Source organism: Podarcis muralis, chromosome 10, assembly GCF_964188315.1.
Source record: "Podarcis muralis chromosome 10, rPodMur119.hap1.1, whole genome shotgun sequence".
In the NCBI taxonomy this organism is placed as follows: Eukaryota; Metazoa; Chordata; class Lepidosauria; order Squamata; family Lacertidae; genus Podarcis; species Podarcis muralis.
In genome coordinates this window covers 66,042,614-66,060,695 of record NC_135664.1, presented here as the reverse complement: position 1 = coordinate 66,060,695, position 18,082 = coordinate 66,042,614, and the positions used below count along the sequence as shown (strand labels likewise).

General features: G+C 44.8%; 1 protein-coding gene and 1 pseudogene across 19 annotated transcripts in view; one reads left to right on the top strand and one right to left on the bottom strand.

The window, feature by feature from the left end:
- CELF2 (CUGBP Elav-like family member 2) overlaps nt 1–18,082 on the top strand; it is a 538,053-nt gene that overhangs the window by 172,090 nt on the left and 347,881 nt on the right. For 3 of the 19 annotated variants that reach the window (XM_028746921.2, XM_028746925.2, XM_028746922.2), the window contains exon 1: nt 1,050–1,371. The exons of 2 other annotated variants lie outside the window; for them this stretch is intronic. In XM_028746921.2, coding sequence (XP_028602754.1) covers nt 1,265–1,371 — 107 coding nt within the window. In that variant the 5' untranslated portion in view covers nt 1,050–1,264. Of the gene's footprint in view, nt 1–1,046; nt 1,372–18,082 lie in introns of those variants that run through there. 14 more of the 19 variants (XM_028746933.2, XM_028746931.2, XM_028746932.2 and 11 more) reach the window with 9 other exon arrangements.
- On the bottom strand, nt 5,880–6,849 carry LOC114605549 (josephin-2 pseudogene; annotated as a pseudogene).

Below are 18,082 nucleotides of genomic sequence, written 5' to 3'. Positions count from 1 at the left end.
GTTAGTGTGCTTGGGTTTGTTTAATCTGGCCTGTGACTGTTGCGTTGTTGAGGGCAAGCCATGGAAATGAACATGTTAGCAAAGAGAAGTGAAAAATTGCCTAAGGTGGGCGAGGAGAGCATTTTCTAGGAAAAGCAAAATGATAGCTAGGGCTGGCTCATTGCTGCTAGGAGGGAGTTATTGCTACAATCTTCATTGTCAGTTAAAAGAGAGAGAGAGTAAGTATTTACCCAAATCACAATACAGTGGTACCTCGGGCTAAGTACTTAATTCGTTCCGGAGGTCCGTTCTTAACCTGAAACTGTTCTTAACCTGAAGCACCACTTTAGCTAATGGGGCCTCCCGCTGCTGCCGCGTCGCCGGAGCACAATTTCTGTTCTCATCCTGAAGCAAAGTTCTTAACCCGAGGTACTATTTCTGGGTTAGCAGATTCTGTAACCTGAAGCGTCTGTAACCTGAAGCATCTGTAACCCAAGGTACCACTGTATAGAGTCACGTTGTATTGAACTGATACAGAGGAGTACAGAGGGAGTGGCTCACTAGGGGTTAAAAGACAAAAAAAGGCAAGCTTTTTTAAAAAAGAAAAAGAAAAAAGAAACAAAAAACCACTAAGCCCCTAAATGAAAACTTTCTTCTGGTTCCCTGCCCCTCCCTCCCTTGTTGTGGGCTCATAGATTCCATAAAACCACTCAGCTTGGAATGTGTTGGGAATGAGGGGAAGAGGACCTCATGCTGTGAGTCTCAAAAAGAACTTTCAGATTCCAGCCCCTCTGAGTGTGCAAAAGTTCTGTCTGCCTGGCATCCTTAAAATGCTTGTGAAACAACTGATGGTTTGTTGGGAGCATGCAAATGAGACTTTTGTATGTTCTCCCTTCCGCCGAAAGAGGAGAGATGTCCCTTTAAACACACACACACAAACACAAACACACACACAAAAACCTGATCTCCTGTGTCTGTGTCTCCTCCCTCCCCACCCCCATCCTTTCTCTCATTTTGGGGAAGGGTCCTACATTTCTTTCTCCCTTTTTCATGGTAATTAGAACAAGAACCTAACACCAGCCAAGGAAGAGCGAGCGCAAACAAGACCCCTATAGGCAGCCTAGTGCATTAATGTAAAATATGCCCAGAGAACATAACTTGTCAGAGAGGATTATTTCTGTTCAGTGAATCTACAGGGGCCCCCTTTGCTCCGCCACTCAGCGTCTGGCGAGAGACAGAAAGAGAGAGAGAGAGTAGCCATTAGTGGGTAGCTACTGTGGCATTGATGTTTGAGCGCACTTCTGAACCGGCTTTTGTTGCAAATATCGGTGCAGAAAGCATGCGCTGTCCGAAATCCGCTGTTACTATGAGAAGTGAGGACCTTCTTTTAAGGTAGGTTGATGCCTCCTTTGTACAGGCGGGGGCTCTTTGAGGCGGGGGCTTTTTCCCAGTCGCCAGGGCCCATTGTGGCTAGGTATCAAGTACTCTTCTCCCGCTCCAATTATTTGGGGGGGGGGGAGGGGAGGATATATTCATATACACCCTGCTTTTCTGCAAGTGGCGTTTCTGTATCACGAACCTCCAGTTGCAAACAGCTTGAAATGCAAAAGCCAACAGGAAGCAATTTCATTTTTTCATTTTTTTTAAAAAAGAATCAATTTTGCCACCCCCACCCGTCCCAAACCCAACAGTTTCTTTATGATGCCTCTTCTATTGCATCCTTCATTCATAGGGATTGGGGGGTGGGAAAGGCACGAGGGAAGAGCAATAGGGAGACTCCATATTAGAGCCGATTCCCTAAATGCCACTTAAATTGGTGCTTGGGTTATATAAATAACCTCTTCTAATCACTCCCCTCCTACAGCTCACACTGACCGCTTGGCGCTTTTCTTGGGAGAGGGGGACAAATAGATAAATGCATATATATTTATAATTGGAAGAAACTCATATTGCATAGATGAATGGATTCTTAGCGTTCTTGGGTGTCATGAAGAGCCAGCCGTTAGCAGAAGCTTTTCAGAGCACGGAAGGGGGGGCGGGGAAGGGGAGAGAGCGAGCGCCAGAATTTCTGCTCAGACTGGCACCCTGCTTCTAGGGAGGGGGGGCGGGGTGTAGTCTTTTGTCTATTTTCCCTAGCAGACATCCGAGCGTGTGAATACATCTTTTTGGCTGACAATGGGACGATAGAACAATAGAGCTGTCAAGCTAGCTTAATGTATGTCTGGGGTTGTAGTTGTGTGTGTTTTGTTATATATAAAAAATGCTATCTCTTTTAAAAAAAACACCCAAAAAACAGCAACAACCCCGTCCCATTTAATTTCCACTAATCTTATTTGTATAGACTGTGAAATGAAGTACACTCCCATTGTTTATCTCTTTAAGGAGAGTGAGTGAGAAAGAGAGAGAGAGAAAGATTCACTATTTCCCTCCAACCCCATGCATATTATGACTTTGTCTACCAGAACAAAGTTGCAAAGCTATATACCGGCTTCTTTAATTTCAGGGAGGAAACTTACAGATCCTGAATGCTTAATAGGGAAACATTCTGGTTGGACAAGTGGCTTTTTGTTAGCCTTCCTCAAACTCTTATCTTATTTTGGATCATTTCCACTTGCTCCACAGTTTCACAGAGATGCTACTTAAATTTTCGTCTTGGGAATAACAATAAAAAAATCCAGCTGTTCTAACATATGTCAGAATTTCTGAAGACATAACAAATAGCAAACACTCCACTTCCTCTAGTGCCTGTCTTGAAGAAAAGAAAAAACCCACTCAGGGTTGCAAGGTTGTAAAAGATGATTTCTAAAAATTAAAACCTAGGAATGTGTTCTCTCATCTGCAAAATGGGACTGGGTGTCGGTGTTATTAACCATGAGATCCACGTGTGAATAACGCTATTTTGAAATAATAAAAAGTTAGCTCATTTCATGGCAGTTGGAGGAATGGTTTTGCTTTGCATTTTTAACCTTCACGGTAAAGAGTTTCTTCCGAAGGTTTGTTTATGTTCACAGTAGCGTGATACTGACTTTGAATTGGGTTGAATTGTCTGTTTCGATCAGTACATTCGTGGGAGGTGAATAGGAATAATTTGTGGCAGCTCTCAAGCAAATCTGCCAAATCTGACACACAAACATTGTAGGGTTAAGGGGAGTCAGTTGTTTATATTTTATTTACTGTGTCAGGAAGTGCATTCAGGATTTCAGCTCAAGATTATGATCACTGCGAGTGGGAATTGGCGCTGTTCGTTTCAAGAATAACATAAAGATGGGTGTTACAGTTTTGTGTCACCTATGTGAGGTGGCCGCTGGAAACCTGCTTGCTCTCTAAATGCATCTGGCAACGTGGGTGTGACATAAAAGCAAGAGATACTTGTTTATGTTGTGAAGCAAATGATGGATGCCACTGAGGTGTGGTGTTCTCCCCAAACTTTATTGTAATAAAAGAGGAAGGGTCGTGTTTAAATATGGAGATACCATAATTGGCAATCAATGGCTCTAATCGAGTTAAAAGTTAATGGGCCAAGTTAATCATAGCTATCTTAAGCTTCGTTGATTGATTTGGATATAACTCTGCCACAGCTGACTTCAGCTTGCTTGGCAGTCCTAATGGACATGTTGGTACAGTGGTACCTCGGGTTACAGACACTTCAGGTTACAGACGCTTCAGGTTACAGACTCCGCTAACCCAGAAATAGTACCTCAGGTTAAGAACTTTGCTTCAGGATGAGAACAGAAATCGTGCAGCAGCGGCAGCGGGAGGCCCCATTAGCTAAAGTGGTACCTCAGGTTAAGAACAGTTTCGGGTTAAGAATGGACCTCTAGAACGAATTAAGTTCTTAACTCGAGGTACCACTGTATTAGCTTCAAGAAAAGTGGATTTTCACTTTAAGGCTCCCAATAACTGCCTTTCCATTTGCACCCCAAGCAGACATACAACCGGCTCCCAACTTTATTGAATTCAGAAACTGAGATCTGCATCAAACCTGACAGGTTACTGAGGATCAGGCAAGCCACCCTTCTGTACACAGTTGTTCCATTGGCAGCTGGCTCCCTCTCTCCCGCCATCTTGCTTTGCTCATTTATTTATTACATTTGTGACCAACTCTTCCCCCACAAAGGAGCTTAGGGTGGCAAACATCACCATGCTAAAACAGTATTTTCAAAAAGCAGTGCAACTTCAGTTAGCTCATGAAGCTTATACTTCATTCACCCAAGCGCAAGGTGGGTTTATAAGCTTGTTCAAGCACCAACCCCACACATGGCCGGCATGCTCGTGTGTTGCGGATCACTACACATCACCAAACCTGTCTCTCTCCCATGTAGGGGAGGGAGAATGCAGGGCCTGCCCCTACTCTGCACACCAGTACCTGCCTTGTGTAAATGAGAGGGAAGTCACTGGGTCATAGAATCATGGCAGAGTTGGAAGAGACTGCCTGCAATGCCCAACGTGAGGCTTGAACCCACGACCCAGAGATTAAGAGTCTCATGCTTTGCCGACTGAGCTATCCCAGAAGATCTCTCCCAATGCTGCAATTCTGTACATATACAACAGAGCAGCTTCTTCCTCTCCCATCCCCCCCCACTCCCTGCACACTCCCAAAATCAGGTTGGGGGTCAGTTTTGAGGGGCATAGGGAGAGAGGATAGAAAGTCGCCTTTCACCAGTTGAACTACCTGCACAGAACATTGGTGCTTTAGGGTAACTTAAATCTTGGGTAGTTCCATTCTATCCTGGACCCATCAAAGCCAGCTTCTTCAGGTTTTTTCACCCTTTGTTATTTATTTATTTTATCACACACACACACACTTACTAATTGCACTTACTGTGCAATTACTGAAATCTCCAAATAACATGAAATGCAGTTGAGCAGACTTCACAGTTTCTAAGGTGTGCTCTGCTTCTGGCTGCTGTTTTGTTCTTGTCCCCTATGACAATTTGGAGTATTGTGAGTATCGAGAGTGCATGTCAACATAATTTAAAGAAGGAACGACCTTCTCTGGGTAGATGATGCTCAGGTCGATGTGACATTTGTGCTGTGAAGTCCAGTCCAGCTCCCCTTGGTGCTGAAGCACTGAGCAATCCCCACATTCATTCCTGACACGTGTATTTCTGCTGAGCTGCCTGGTTGTGGGTGTGCACACACAAACTCTCACACAAAGTAGTTTGTGTGCACTGTATGGAAATTCAGGTTGTGCCCATGCATATTAGCGCCAGCCCTTGTTTGATTCATCTTATTTCTTCAAGGGTTCTCTTGACGCTATCTGCGCTGCAGAATATTGTTCCTTGGCATGCATTAAAACTAAGCAGCCCATCGCTTACCCTTTTTCTGCTAAAAGCAAAATTGCAAATTGTTCATAGTCTTTGCAGTCATTGAAGCACCCAGTCCTTTAGTTTCGAACATTGAAATGTACCCCATTGTGCTTCAACAGACCTTTTAGTTTTCCCTCAAAGCCCTTAATGAATCACTTGACAATAATCTATGGAAGCTATCATCTACCGCAGTGTTTCCCAACCTTGTGCCTCCAGCTGTTTTTGGCCTACAATTCCCATCATCCCTTGCCACTGGTCTTGCTAGTCAGGGATGATGGGAGTTGTAGGCCAAAAACATCTGGAGGCACAAGGTTGGGAAACACTGATCTACCGGTTACTAATGTGGGTTTCGAATCAGATTTTAATTGGTTGTTCTTGGCGGTTTTCAATAGTAACTGTGTTATTCCAGGAGTACCTGTGTGCATATATATGCTGATTACATTAATAATGATAATCTAATGTGAATGTTTCCTACGCCAGCTCCTTTACTTTTATGGATGATGTCTTTCCATTCTAGTGTTGCTTAGCCAAGTGGTGCCCAGAGAGTAATATGTCTCTAACAACCACCATTGCTGCCGCCGCCCACAGGTCTTAACTGGTCGTGCCAGGAGACCTGCCACCATTTGGGCACTGCATCTTTTATTCCACACTGTCCCAGGACAGACCAAGTCTTTAAAAAGCAAGGGGGAAGCTGGGGACTCCTATTTCCTGGAGAGGGGAGGAGGACGGATCTCGTACTGTCACTCCCAGACTGGCAGTGTAGAAACGGGAGGACGTGCAGCTTCTTCCTCCCCCACAACGCATGCAGCAGCCAGCACAACAGGGTGGGGCAGAGTGCTTCAGGGCAGGCCCCAACGTGGATCAGTAGGCGCCAGGGGTCACCTGACTGTGCTCAGCCAGTTCCCAGCTTCGCTCGACTCACGGGGCACAACCAGCAGCAGCTCGCAAGGGCCCTGGGACAGTATTTCCTGCAGGAACACCCTGAGGTCAGATTCACCACCGATTGGAGCCGGACCCTTCAGCTTGGAGTCAAGGTTGTAGTAGGTGCCGTCAAGCTGGCGCACGGCGATCCAGTGGCGCCACCTCACTGGGAGGGACAGGAAGCCCAGACACACATTGGACGGGATGTTGATGATGAAGCCAAGAACTCCCTCCAGGGAGAGCTGCTCTAGGGGCCTCCGTTTGTCCCACCAGATGGCTTCTAGACCCACACTCTGAAGAGCTGCCATGATGACGTTGACATCATAGTTCCCGGTTCCCAGAAAGCTGCGGTGCGGGTTCCACCTGGCATCTGGGGCCAGCTTCTTGCAGATCTCATCCGCCGCCTCTTGCGTGAAAATTCGTTCCTGCAGGACGTTGTTGAGGGCATGGACGGCACACAGCTCCAGCCGCTCATGGTACACCCCAGGAGCTTCGTTTCGTCCAGACCCGGACATCACATCTACGCAGGTCCAAGAGGTTCTTCCTGCAAGAGATCAGCCCCTCGCGAAGCTGGGACTCCAGCAACTAAAACTCCGCGCCGTGCCCATCCCTGGGAGCCGCTTCCTTTCAAGGCCAGGCTGACAGTCCTGCCGCCGCCCAGTTCCTTTGTTGAGACAAAGTGAAAGATTTATTCGGAAACCTTACATTCTAACCCTTTCAAAGGAAAATAGGTGCTGATGTTTCTCCCTTGTGTGCTATAACTCACAGTTGTCTAATGAATCAGATGGGTATAGCTTTGGGACTGACAAAAGAAAGCATTGCTTCTCATGGCACATAGGCCAAAATCACACCATTCCTTTCAACTTTACACCACTTTAAACAGTCACTGCTTCCCCCCGCAAAATATTTTTTGGCAACTGCTGTTTGTTAAGGGTGCTGAGAGTTGCTGAGAGGCCCCTATTCCCCTCACACTGCGACAATTCTCAAGAGCTCCCTGTGAAGAGGGATTGGTTGTTAAAGCGCTCTGTAAATTGTAGCTCTGTGAAGGGAACTGGGGTCTCCTAACAACTCACAATACCTTTAACAAAGTAGAATTCTTTGGGGGAAGACATGACTGTTTGAAATGGTATCTTAGTGCTTTAAATATCTAGTGTGAATGTGGCCAAAGTTTGCCTGTGGGGTTCTCTACCATAGTGAAGGCTCACTAGATTAGTTGCTCTTTTAAAATGGAGTAAGATGAATTAATGGAGGGAGGTTTAACTATGGTGGGGATGGAGAACTTCTGCCCAGGAGCCAAATGCCTCTCTGTCTGACCCTTGGGACTCTTCGCGGGACACACCTCTCCTACCAGGTCACACCTCCTCACCTGCCCTGCTTCACACCCTCCTTGAATGTTTTTACCTTACTGGAATATATCTGATGTTGCTTCTAAGACCTTATAACTGTACAATAATAACAATTAGGGATTCATTGCTGTTGATCAATGCAGATCTCCATGTGCTACTTTTCGGCACACTATTTTCTGTGCATGTATATGGGCAAATCAAGGTACACGGGTGGTGCTGTGGTTTGAACCACTGAGTTTTTTGGGCTTGCTGATCAGAAGGTCGGCAGTTCGAATCCCTGTGACAGGGTGAGCTCCCGTTGCTCTGTCCCAGCTTCTGCCAACCTAGCAGTTCAAAAGCATGCCAGTGCAAGTAGATAAATAGGTACCGCTGCAGTGGGAAAGTAAATGGCGTTTTCATGAGCTCTGACACTCGTCACGGTCCTCCATGCACCAGTAGTGATTAAGTCATGCTGCCCACATGACCCAGATAGCTGTCTGTGGACAAACACTGGCTCCCTTGGCCTAAAAAGCGAAATGAGCGCCGCAGCCTATAGTCACCTTTGACTGGACTTACCCATTTTACCTTTTTATGTGCAAATGATTTGGAGTGCTCCAATATCTTCTTTGGGAGTGATGAATGTTGTGTTTTCTTGCAAGCTCTGTTGGGTATAATGGAGCTTGCACACCATTCCCTTGAAGCAGAAGCACATTGTGTTTTCCACATTCCTAAATGCTTTTTCTTTGGCGCATGCAGTGGCCACAACACTCCCCTTTCATGCCCATTGGGTGTCTCTAGGATGCAGAAGACAGAGACCCTGCAGGGACCCTGCTGCAGGAATAGAAACCCACCAAGTTGCACGACTGATCTGTTTATATCGTCCTGTGATAAAGTGGCCCAAAATGTAAAGAGCCATTTCCACTTACCCCAGACTTTGGCCCACTTAATCATACATTTAGTGCATTTCTTCTTGTTGTTGTTTAGTCGTTTAGGACTCTTTGTGACCCCATGGACCAGAGCACACCAGGCACTCCTGTCTTCCACTGCCTCCTGCAGTTTGGTCAAACTCATGCTGGTAGCTTCAAGAACACTGTCTAACCATCTCGTCCTCCGTCGTCCCCTTCTCCTTGTGCCCTCCATCTTTCCCAGCATCAGGGTCTTTTCCAGGGAGTCTTCTCTTCTCATGAGGTGGCCAAAGTATTGGAGTATCAGCTTCAGGATCTGTCCTTCCAGTGAGCACTCAGGGCTGATTTCCTTCAGAATGGAGAGGTTTGATCTTCTTGCAGTCCATGGGACTCTCAAGAGTCTCCTCCAGCACCATAATTCAAAAGCATCAATTAGTGCATTTTGCAAGTAATCAAAGCACCTCACATCCATAGCACTGGGACAATTGAAGATAGGCAGAAACAATGGTTCCTACATGGCAGATGGGGATGGAGGCAGTGGGGTGGAGAGCCTAAATTCAAAAGGCGCAACTTGCCTAAGGCCACCTTGTGACTTGGTAGAGAAGGTAAGATTTGAAGCAGGGAGTTCCTGTCTTGCGTTCTTAGACTCTGTGCAATGCCGGTTTGCAAATTTCTTAACTGCTAAACAATCTGCAGGGAACTTTATAGAGTTTTTTAGTCTTCTTTTAAATGCATTGTTCCCCATTCATAGTGGAGACTGGCTAGCTGTTGTTCAGCTAGCACTTATCCATTCAAAACAGAAACCACCCAGCTGTTGTGCATCTGTCCACCCTTCCTTGTGTTCATCATTGTTCTCCATTTAAACCACATTCCTGGCTTGCTATTTTGCCAGGCTTTTGCTGATCAGTTCCCTCATTTAAACCCCTGAGCCATTAACCAGTTCTCTAAGCATATTTGTCACTTGTGTCTTATCTCATACCGGAATGATCAACATGTTGAGGAGAGATCTTTCTCTTCTTTCTGAGTTGGTCCCTGCATTGAGCTGACACCCCAGAATGGCTTCTGTAAGGAAGTTCAGAACAACTTTAGAGACTGTTGTTTTGTGATAGGCATCGGCTATACAAAACCTTAAACAGGAATATCCCATTGCAGCTCTGCTGAGTCCCATAACTCTTTAATCATCTACTCAGGGCAGGCTTTCATTTCAGTGTCACTTCCTTCCCCAGGAACCAGCACAAGGTGAGTTAAGAATGAGTGATAATAATAATAATAATAATAATAATAATAATAATAATAATAATAATAATAATAATAATTACCCTACCCATCCAAAAAAATATTAAAATACTGTAATACATCAAACATTAAAAGCTTCCCTATACAGGGCTGCCTTCAGATGTCTTCTAAAAGTCTGGTAGTTGTTGTTCTCTTTGACATCTGGTGGGAGGGCGTTCCACAGGGCGGGTGCCACTACCGAGAAGGCCCTCTGCCTGGTTCCCTGTAACTTGGCTTCTTGCCATGAGGGAACTGCCAGAAGGCCCTCGGAGCTGGACTCCGTGTCCGGGCAGAACGATGGGGGTGGAGACGCTCCTTCAGATATACAGGACCAAGGCCGTTGAGGGCTTTAAAGGTCAGCACCAACACTTTGAATTGTGCTCGGAAATGTACTGGGACGTCTCTGTTGACCTTCTAAGTTCCTGTTGCTCATAAAGGTTCTTCTTGCTCAGGATTTGTGCATAGAGAAATTGCTGGCTGCAGATATCCAGAGTTGCAGTCTTCTGACTTTCTCCTTCCCCAGCAGCAGTGTGTAATTGTGCTTCACTGCGTTAGGCTGCAGGCATAGGATCCACGGCAAGCTACCTACTCTGCTAACCTCACCGAGCCTCTGATACTCTGAACACACACCAAATCAATCTGCATTGAAAGGGAAACAGTAGATAATTTGCCATATTTCAATATATTATATGATCTTTGAAGTCTATTTTATGCCCGTGTTAAGGCTGCATTCAACAGTGGTGCCCCCTCTCCTAGAAAGGTGCCTTAGATACATTCACGAAGTAACTTAAATAATACAGGGAGACTCCAAAGAGAAAAGAAATCCAGAGGACACCCCACAAAACAGTGTATGGTTTAAGAAGAAAGATTCAGAGAAGTTTTGTCTCTCTTACATAAGGCCTTGTACATAGTAGGGAGACATTCAACCAAACATACACAGGAAAACTCCCTCAGAATTACAAAGCCAATCAGAGTATGTTCCACCTCACCAGACATCATGCCACTATGCCTGGTTGCTAAGCAAAACCACTACTGCCATCTTGGTTATCTGCTTTAGTGATAGCAGAATTAACCCTCGAATGAATAATCTCTGCTGTTGCATTTTCAACAAGATAAACCATTAAACCATCAAGTTTAATATTGTCTACTCTAACTGGCAGTAGCTCTCCTGGTTCTCAGGAACAAATCTTTCTCAGCCCAACCACCAGAGATACAATTTTCCTGAGCTCCTACCCTGTAAATTAATTAGAATAAGAGTTAATCCAGCCATGGAGAGCAGGCAAAGCCAATCAGATTCAGATGGAGAAAGAGCCCCAAAATCAGTTTTAGCTCTGGACTGGTGAAGTGCTCTATGTTCTACTTGCTCTGAAAGTTTATCTCCCACAGATGCATACACGACATTTTCTATATCTCAGCATGTTTTTAAAAAGTTCCTGTTGTGAGATTAGAATGCCTTTTCTAAGTAAGGTTTGGTTCCTCCTCTTGACACCCCCATTCTCAATTTTAAATATATAAGCTTGCAAGCTGTACCTTGAGAGCTGAATGAGGAACGGGGTGGAGGGGAAATTAAAAAAAAGAAAAAAACACAAAAGGAAGTGGCTGGTTTAATATTCATATGTGGGTCTTCTACTTTCAAGCATAACTTGCACTTGGCTACTTAAGAAGTCATTCAGGAGTGAATCAATAGTAATTACTGTAATCAGGAGGGCTAATTAGCTGACGATGCTGCTGATGGAAAGTTCATTGCTTTACAGCCCTTAAAAACACCTAACTTGATGAAGCCTGGAGGCAAGGAGGGTGCTGTAAGTGGAGAGGCTTGGATTCTGATCTGCTGCTCTTTTAATTGAAACAATCCTGGGCTTGGGCTACGGGCTCCAGTTTCGTTCACACGACACATCTCTGACAGCAGAGATCTTACCAGTGATACACCAGCAGTTTTGGTTTGTATTCCTGGGCATGGACATTCTTGGCAGTAGTTATAACTATGATGTTTTGGTGGAGGGGGTGTCATCACCAAGGAAATAACAATAGCAAACACTTTGGGTGGTGCTGCTGCCAATTTGAAGCTGGCTTCGGATACTGTTCATCCACCCCAAGATATTACACCCGTCCTTTAACGGCCCTTGACATGGCTCTTGACATTTGTGGAAGGACCTCCAACTTCATTTGTAGGCAAAATCTGAACTCATCCAGTTTTGATGGAAAGGTTGTTGTTGTTTTAAATTCCTAGAAATCCCTCCTATCCTTCATCTGAGAAAAGACCTTGAAGTTGCTGTCCACCTATATAGTTGCCATCTTTAATGGACTTTTAAAGCCCTTCACGGCCTAGCACCCTCATACCTACGGGACCACCTCTCCCGGTATGTCCCACGGAGGACCTTAAGGTCCATAAATAGCAACACCCTAGAGGTCTCGGGCCCTAAGGAAGTTAGATTAGCCTCAACCAGAGCCAGGGCCTTTTCAACACTGGCTCCAGCTCTGCCTCATGAGACCAGGGCCCTGCAGGATCTAATTTCTTTCCGCAGGGCCTGTAAGACAGAGTTGTTCCGCCTGGCCTTTGGCTTGCAATCAATTTGATTCCCTCCCCCTCTTTCCTTTTTCCTTTCTCCTCCTGTGATGAGGCTGCATTTTAATGTTTTAATGTTGTATTTTAATCTTGTTTTTTAAGTTGTATTTCAATCAACTTGTTTTTATTATTGGTTGTTAGCCGCCCTGAGCCTGGTCTTGGCTGGGGAGGGCGGGTATAAATAAATTTTATTATTATTATTATTATTATTATTATTATTAGTGTAGAAGAACATAGCTAGCTAGATAGCTAGAGAGACAGGCTTGTAGAGTTGGAAGGGACCACGAGGATCATCTAGACCAACCCCCTGCAATGCAGGAATCTCTTGCCAAACATGGGGATTAAACCCACAACCCTTAGATTAAGACCTGCAAAGTTTGCAGAAGTACAAAAAACAACAGCCCCTGTTTGTTTTTTAAAAAAATATATTTATTAAGATTTTCAAAGTATTACAAAATGAAAAAAGAAAAATACAAAATAAAAATAGTTAAAAACAATTCCATCTTTCCATTACTTATCTTTCATTTGCTTATTTCCCGGACCTCCTCACACCTCCATTTTTTGTAAAAAGGTAAAGGTACCCCTGCCCATACGGGCCAGTCTTGACAGACTCTAGGGTTGTGCGCCCATCTCACTTAAGAGGCCGGGGGCCAGCGCTGTCCGGAGACACTTCCGGGTCACGTGGCCAGCGTGACAAAGCTGCATCTGGCGAGCCAGCGCAGCACATGGAACGCCGTTTACCTTCCCGCTAATAAGCAGTCCCTATTTATCTACTTGCATCCGGGGGTGCTTTCGAACTGCTAGGTTGGCAGGCGCTGGGACCGAGCAGCGGGAGCGCACCCCGCCGCGGGGATTCGAACCGCCGACCATACGATCGGCAAGTCCTAGGCACTGAGGCTTTTACCTACAGCGCCACCCACGTCCCCCTTTTTTGTATTCCAGTTCAATTTGTTAGTTCAGCAAATCCTTTCCCTCTTTGTTTATCCTAGTCTTTAATCTTAGAATATTATAACATTAAATTTTTGCCTGTTAATAATCCATTTTTTCCATATTCCTTATAGCATTATAGCTAAAAACCACTTAACTTCTTATCCAACATCATTCTAACATTCATTAATTTTACAGTATTTCTGTAAGTAGACTTTAAACAACAACAGCCCCTGTTTGGGGTGGTGGTGGGGAAACATAAGGAAGGAGAAATTTAATGATGACTCGTGACACTGAGCAGGGAGGAAAATGGAATGGAATATATCGGAAAAGGGAATGACTGGTCAGCACTCTGAACATACAAAATAACTTGAGATGTATGTGTTCCCGAGGGGATTTCCCATGTCCAGTGGCCGGTGGCTGCCTCTCTTTCTAAATGGTGTCTCTGAATTTATTATGGATGAACTCTTTATGGTTTCCCAAAATCTCAGGAGGACCACAGCAGCCGAAAAGCTTTTAATGCCACGTGGCTGATGAGAGGGGTTGTTTCTGAGAGTCACATCGTGAAGATTACAGAGCAGAAAAAGGCACTTCCTGGTTTTAATCGAGCGCTCGGTTTTTCAGGTGATGGAACCATCATTTCCAGAAGCAAAAAATAAAAATAATGGCATTCCTCGTTCTCTTGGTATCATTAAAGACGGCCGAGCGCCGCTTCTTATTTATCTTTGCCATGGCTTCCTTATGACTGTTTTACTGCTTCCCACACATCGACGCGTTATGTCAGCTGTACAAAAGGTAACTAGAAATGGCAGCTGGTGAGAGAAAGTGTCGCCATGCCTGGAATGGCTTGGATTATCAGGGCAGCAGGAGTTGCTGGCACCGCGGCCCAAATCTACTTGACCTGCCGAATGTTTGGCTACTGGAGAGGAGTGATGAATCATTAAGAGTTCACGAAACGCGGTTGCTGGCTTCTCCACAGAGGAAATAAAAACTAGGATTTCCCCCTCCTAAAAACTGCCCAAGTGGTAAAACTTAAAGGGTTGTGTTTGCTGTTTCCTCTTCTTTCCCCCCTTTCTCCTGATTACGTCATCTCTCTCTTCACGATTCGTTATTCGCTTAAGGAATTTTCTGCCGCTAGATGCACGACGCTATTAGGACGAAGTCAGATGTAATACTTAGAGCAGGTTATCCAGAAACAATGAGAATCTAGCTTCCTTCACAATTTTTAAAACTGGTTACGGGGTTAGGCATCCCTCTTGAACTGGGAATGGAGGAGAAATTAATTCAGTTTGCATTTAGAGGTGAACCTATTTAAGTCACGCTTTTATCCTACAGCACATGAACTTCAAACACAACATTCCGTCTAAATTCACATTTCTTTGAGTGTTGCAGTGCAATTGCCCAGCATGCACCGGAGTAAAGTGTGCCTAAAAATGCACACATGAGTGAAAATAAGATACAAAAATGGCATTATATTAGACAAAATTGCTTTGCGAAAATGTGTACGTTAGGAGAAATTTGCACTTAAATGCTTATGAATTTTCATGAGGACTTAAAGAAATACAGACTGATGTGGAAATGTGGAGAAGGGAACTCATGACTGGGGGAAATGAGAAACTTAGAGGAAAATGATATTGGCAGATTGGCCCATCCCTAATCCTAGCCCTCGTGGGTGGAGGAGATTATTTTTTTTTTTAAGCCCATTCCCGCAAGCTGATATAATTTGCACCTTCTGGACTAATCAGAACATAATAATTATTCAGATTTCAAAGTTCTCTGAATTTTGCAATAAAGTTCTCATCTAAAAAATAAATAACGAAAGGTGTTAAAAGTGCATATTTTAAGATCAAATTCTCTTTTTCTATATTTAGAAATGCGTTTTGAAATAAAATATGTATTTAAATATGAATCTTCCCACGGTTTTTCCTTTAAATACAGAGTAATGTGGAAAGGGGGCGCAGGTGGCGCTGTGGGTAAAACCTCAGCGCCTAGGGCTTGCCGATCACATGGTCGGCAGTTCGAATCCCCGCGGCGGGGTGAGCTCCCGTCTTTCGGTCCAAGCTCCTGCCCACCTAGCAGTTCGAAAGCACCCTTAAGTGCAAGTAGATAAATAGGTACCGCTTTATAGCGGGAAGGTAAACGGCGTTTCCGTGTGCTGCGCTGGTGCCGGCTGGCCAGAGCAGCTTCGTCACGCTGGCCACATGACCCAGAAGTGTCTCCGGACAGCGCTGGCCCCCGGCCTCTTAAGTGAGATGGGCGCACAACCCTAGAGTCGGACACGACTGGCCCATACGGGCAGGGGTACCTTTACCTTTAATGTGGAAAGAGGACTTGTGAATGGACACATGTAACATCAATATGGACCAGAAATAGACCAATCTATCCTAAATTTTGGGGGCCACATTTTTTAAAAGTAGTACCACATGTATATTCATGAGAAGATAATAGGTCCTGGAGCAGCACTAGCCAACATAGTGCCCTTCAGAAGTTATTGGACTCCCAATTCTCATAATCCCCAGCCAGCTTTGCCAATGTCCACGGATGATGGGAGTTGTAGTCTGGCAATATCTAGAAAGCACCACTTTTTGGGGGGGAGGGGAACGAATCCTAGGGCTTGAGCCGATGGCCAGTTATACAACAAGCAACCATACTGTAGCTGATTTCTGGCTTAGATCTCTCAGGGCTAGGGTGGGTTTCTGCCTGTTTTCATACTTATTTATTTATTTGATAAGATTTTATTAAAGCTTTTTCATAATACCATGAGATAAAAGAAACTAATCCAAATAAAAACAAAAGCAGGCAATGAGATAAAAAAAGAAAACACAGATTCCTCTCTCAAAGGTAACTCTTAACCCTTATCTCACACAGAAAGTGGTGGACCTGGGAGCTTTTATTTTCTTCTCCCAGTTCCTCATCATGGGAAGTTTTCCCTTCCCTGTCGTTTTTATTCTTATTTTTATTCTTATTAAAGCCTTCTAGATTGTGGGATGCCACATAAGTGTCATTAAAAAAATATGGAAGAATGGCAAGTATATAGAGGTATATTGAGAGCAAGTGTGGTGTAGTGGTTAAGAGCAGTAGTCTCGTAATCTGGGGAACCGGGTTCGCTTCCCCGCTCCTCCACATGCAGCTGCTGAATGACCTTAGGCCAGTCACACTTCTCTGAAGTCTCTCAGCCCCACTCACCTCACAGAGTGTTTGTTGTGGGGGACGAAGGGAAAGGAGATTGTTAGCCGCTTTGAAACTCCTCCAGGTAGTGATAAAGCAGGATATCAAATCCAAACTCCTCCTCCTCTTCTTCTTCTTCAATAAATAAATAAATAAATAAATAAACCCTGCCATGTTTGGCTAACAAACTGCGTATGACAAGATTCTCTCTTGTTAGGGGGTGGGATAGAGATCCTAGGGAAACAAAGAGGGCAGTGGCTTTTGGAAGGTTCCCATTGGCTAGGCTCATGCTTTGGATTTATCTGAAAGCCCTCTGACCACAGGATTTTGGATAATTTCTTCCTTAGTCTTCAGAGAACTGCCGTGCCAGCAGTCAAGGGTACAGCATACAGGGACAGAGGGACAAACTGCCTTACTCAGTATAAGGTAGTTTCACACATACAAAGCCATTTCAAAAGAGTCTGAACAGCATATTGACAGACAAAGTGGAAAAGGAGAGGTGTGTTGAACAATAAGGGAAACCTGAATACTGCTTCAAACTCTGTTGTCGGCGAAGAAATAGGAGGGCGGTCAGTTTTGCTTTTCCACGTTGCGCTATTTTACTCAATTGTGTTGACACTGACATATTTGGCTGTTTGTGCAAATGTATGCTCAAAAACAATTACCCAAAAAGCACCACAAATAACCCAAAACAGCAAGGCGCAGATCAGAAATCCAAAGAAACTTAGAATCCAAAGAAACTTGATTTACAAATTGACACAGGAGGATCCCATGTGAAACCGTGCTGATCAGTTGCAATATGACTTGGAACTAGCGCTAAAGACTTTATGGAAAAGGCGGGCATTGAGGGGATTTTGAGTGAAATATGAGAGGTAGCTTTGGGCAGATGCTTGGGAGGAAAATGTGTGAGGTTGGACTGTTTAAGGCCTTTGCAGTGGCTGCTTTGATGAGCAGAGGCGATCTTGGGCAAAAGGCCCTTCTGAACTTTGCTCCCTGGAGGAGGTCCTCTCAGCTGGAAATGCCAGGGACTGAACATGACACTTTATGCATGCAAGGCATGTGGTCTGCCACTGAGCTGTGAGCACTTTCTGAAAGTGCCAACCCCTTCCGCCTAATTGCCTAGTCTTATCTGGGTATGCGATAGCAACCCTTCTTGTGAGGCTCATAAATTGCCATCTCGGAGGGGGGTGGCAGGGAGAGCTTCCCTCGCGCAATGAATGAGCAACGTGCGTGCTGACCCGAAAGGCAGGATCAAGGCGATGGGCAATTGTCGATGACACTCTGAGGAGGAAAGCAGATCAGGTTTATCACTAGCAAGCATTTTTGTAAGAACGGACTAAACAAGGCAATGGCAATAGAAAGGAAGGGAAGCAAACTGAAGAGGAATAGGAGCAAGCAGTTAAGCTCCAGACCACGAGAGAGAATAATGTGGGTTCAAGCCCAACGTTGGGCAAAAATATTCCTGCCTTGCAGGGGGTGGGAGTAGATGACCCTTGTGACCCCTGCCAACTCTACAGTTTCGTGATTCTGCGTACGTTCATTCATAAGTCTGCCCTATCCCATTTCTGCATTACAGTGGTACCTCAGAAGTCGAACGGAATCTGTTCTGGAAGTCCTTTTGACTTCCGAAACCTTTGGAAATCAAGGCACGGCTTCTGATTGGCTGCAGGAAGTTCCTGCAGCCAATCAGAAGCGGTGGAAGTCATG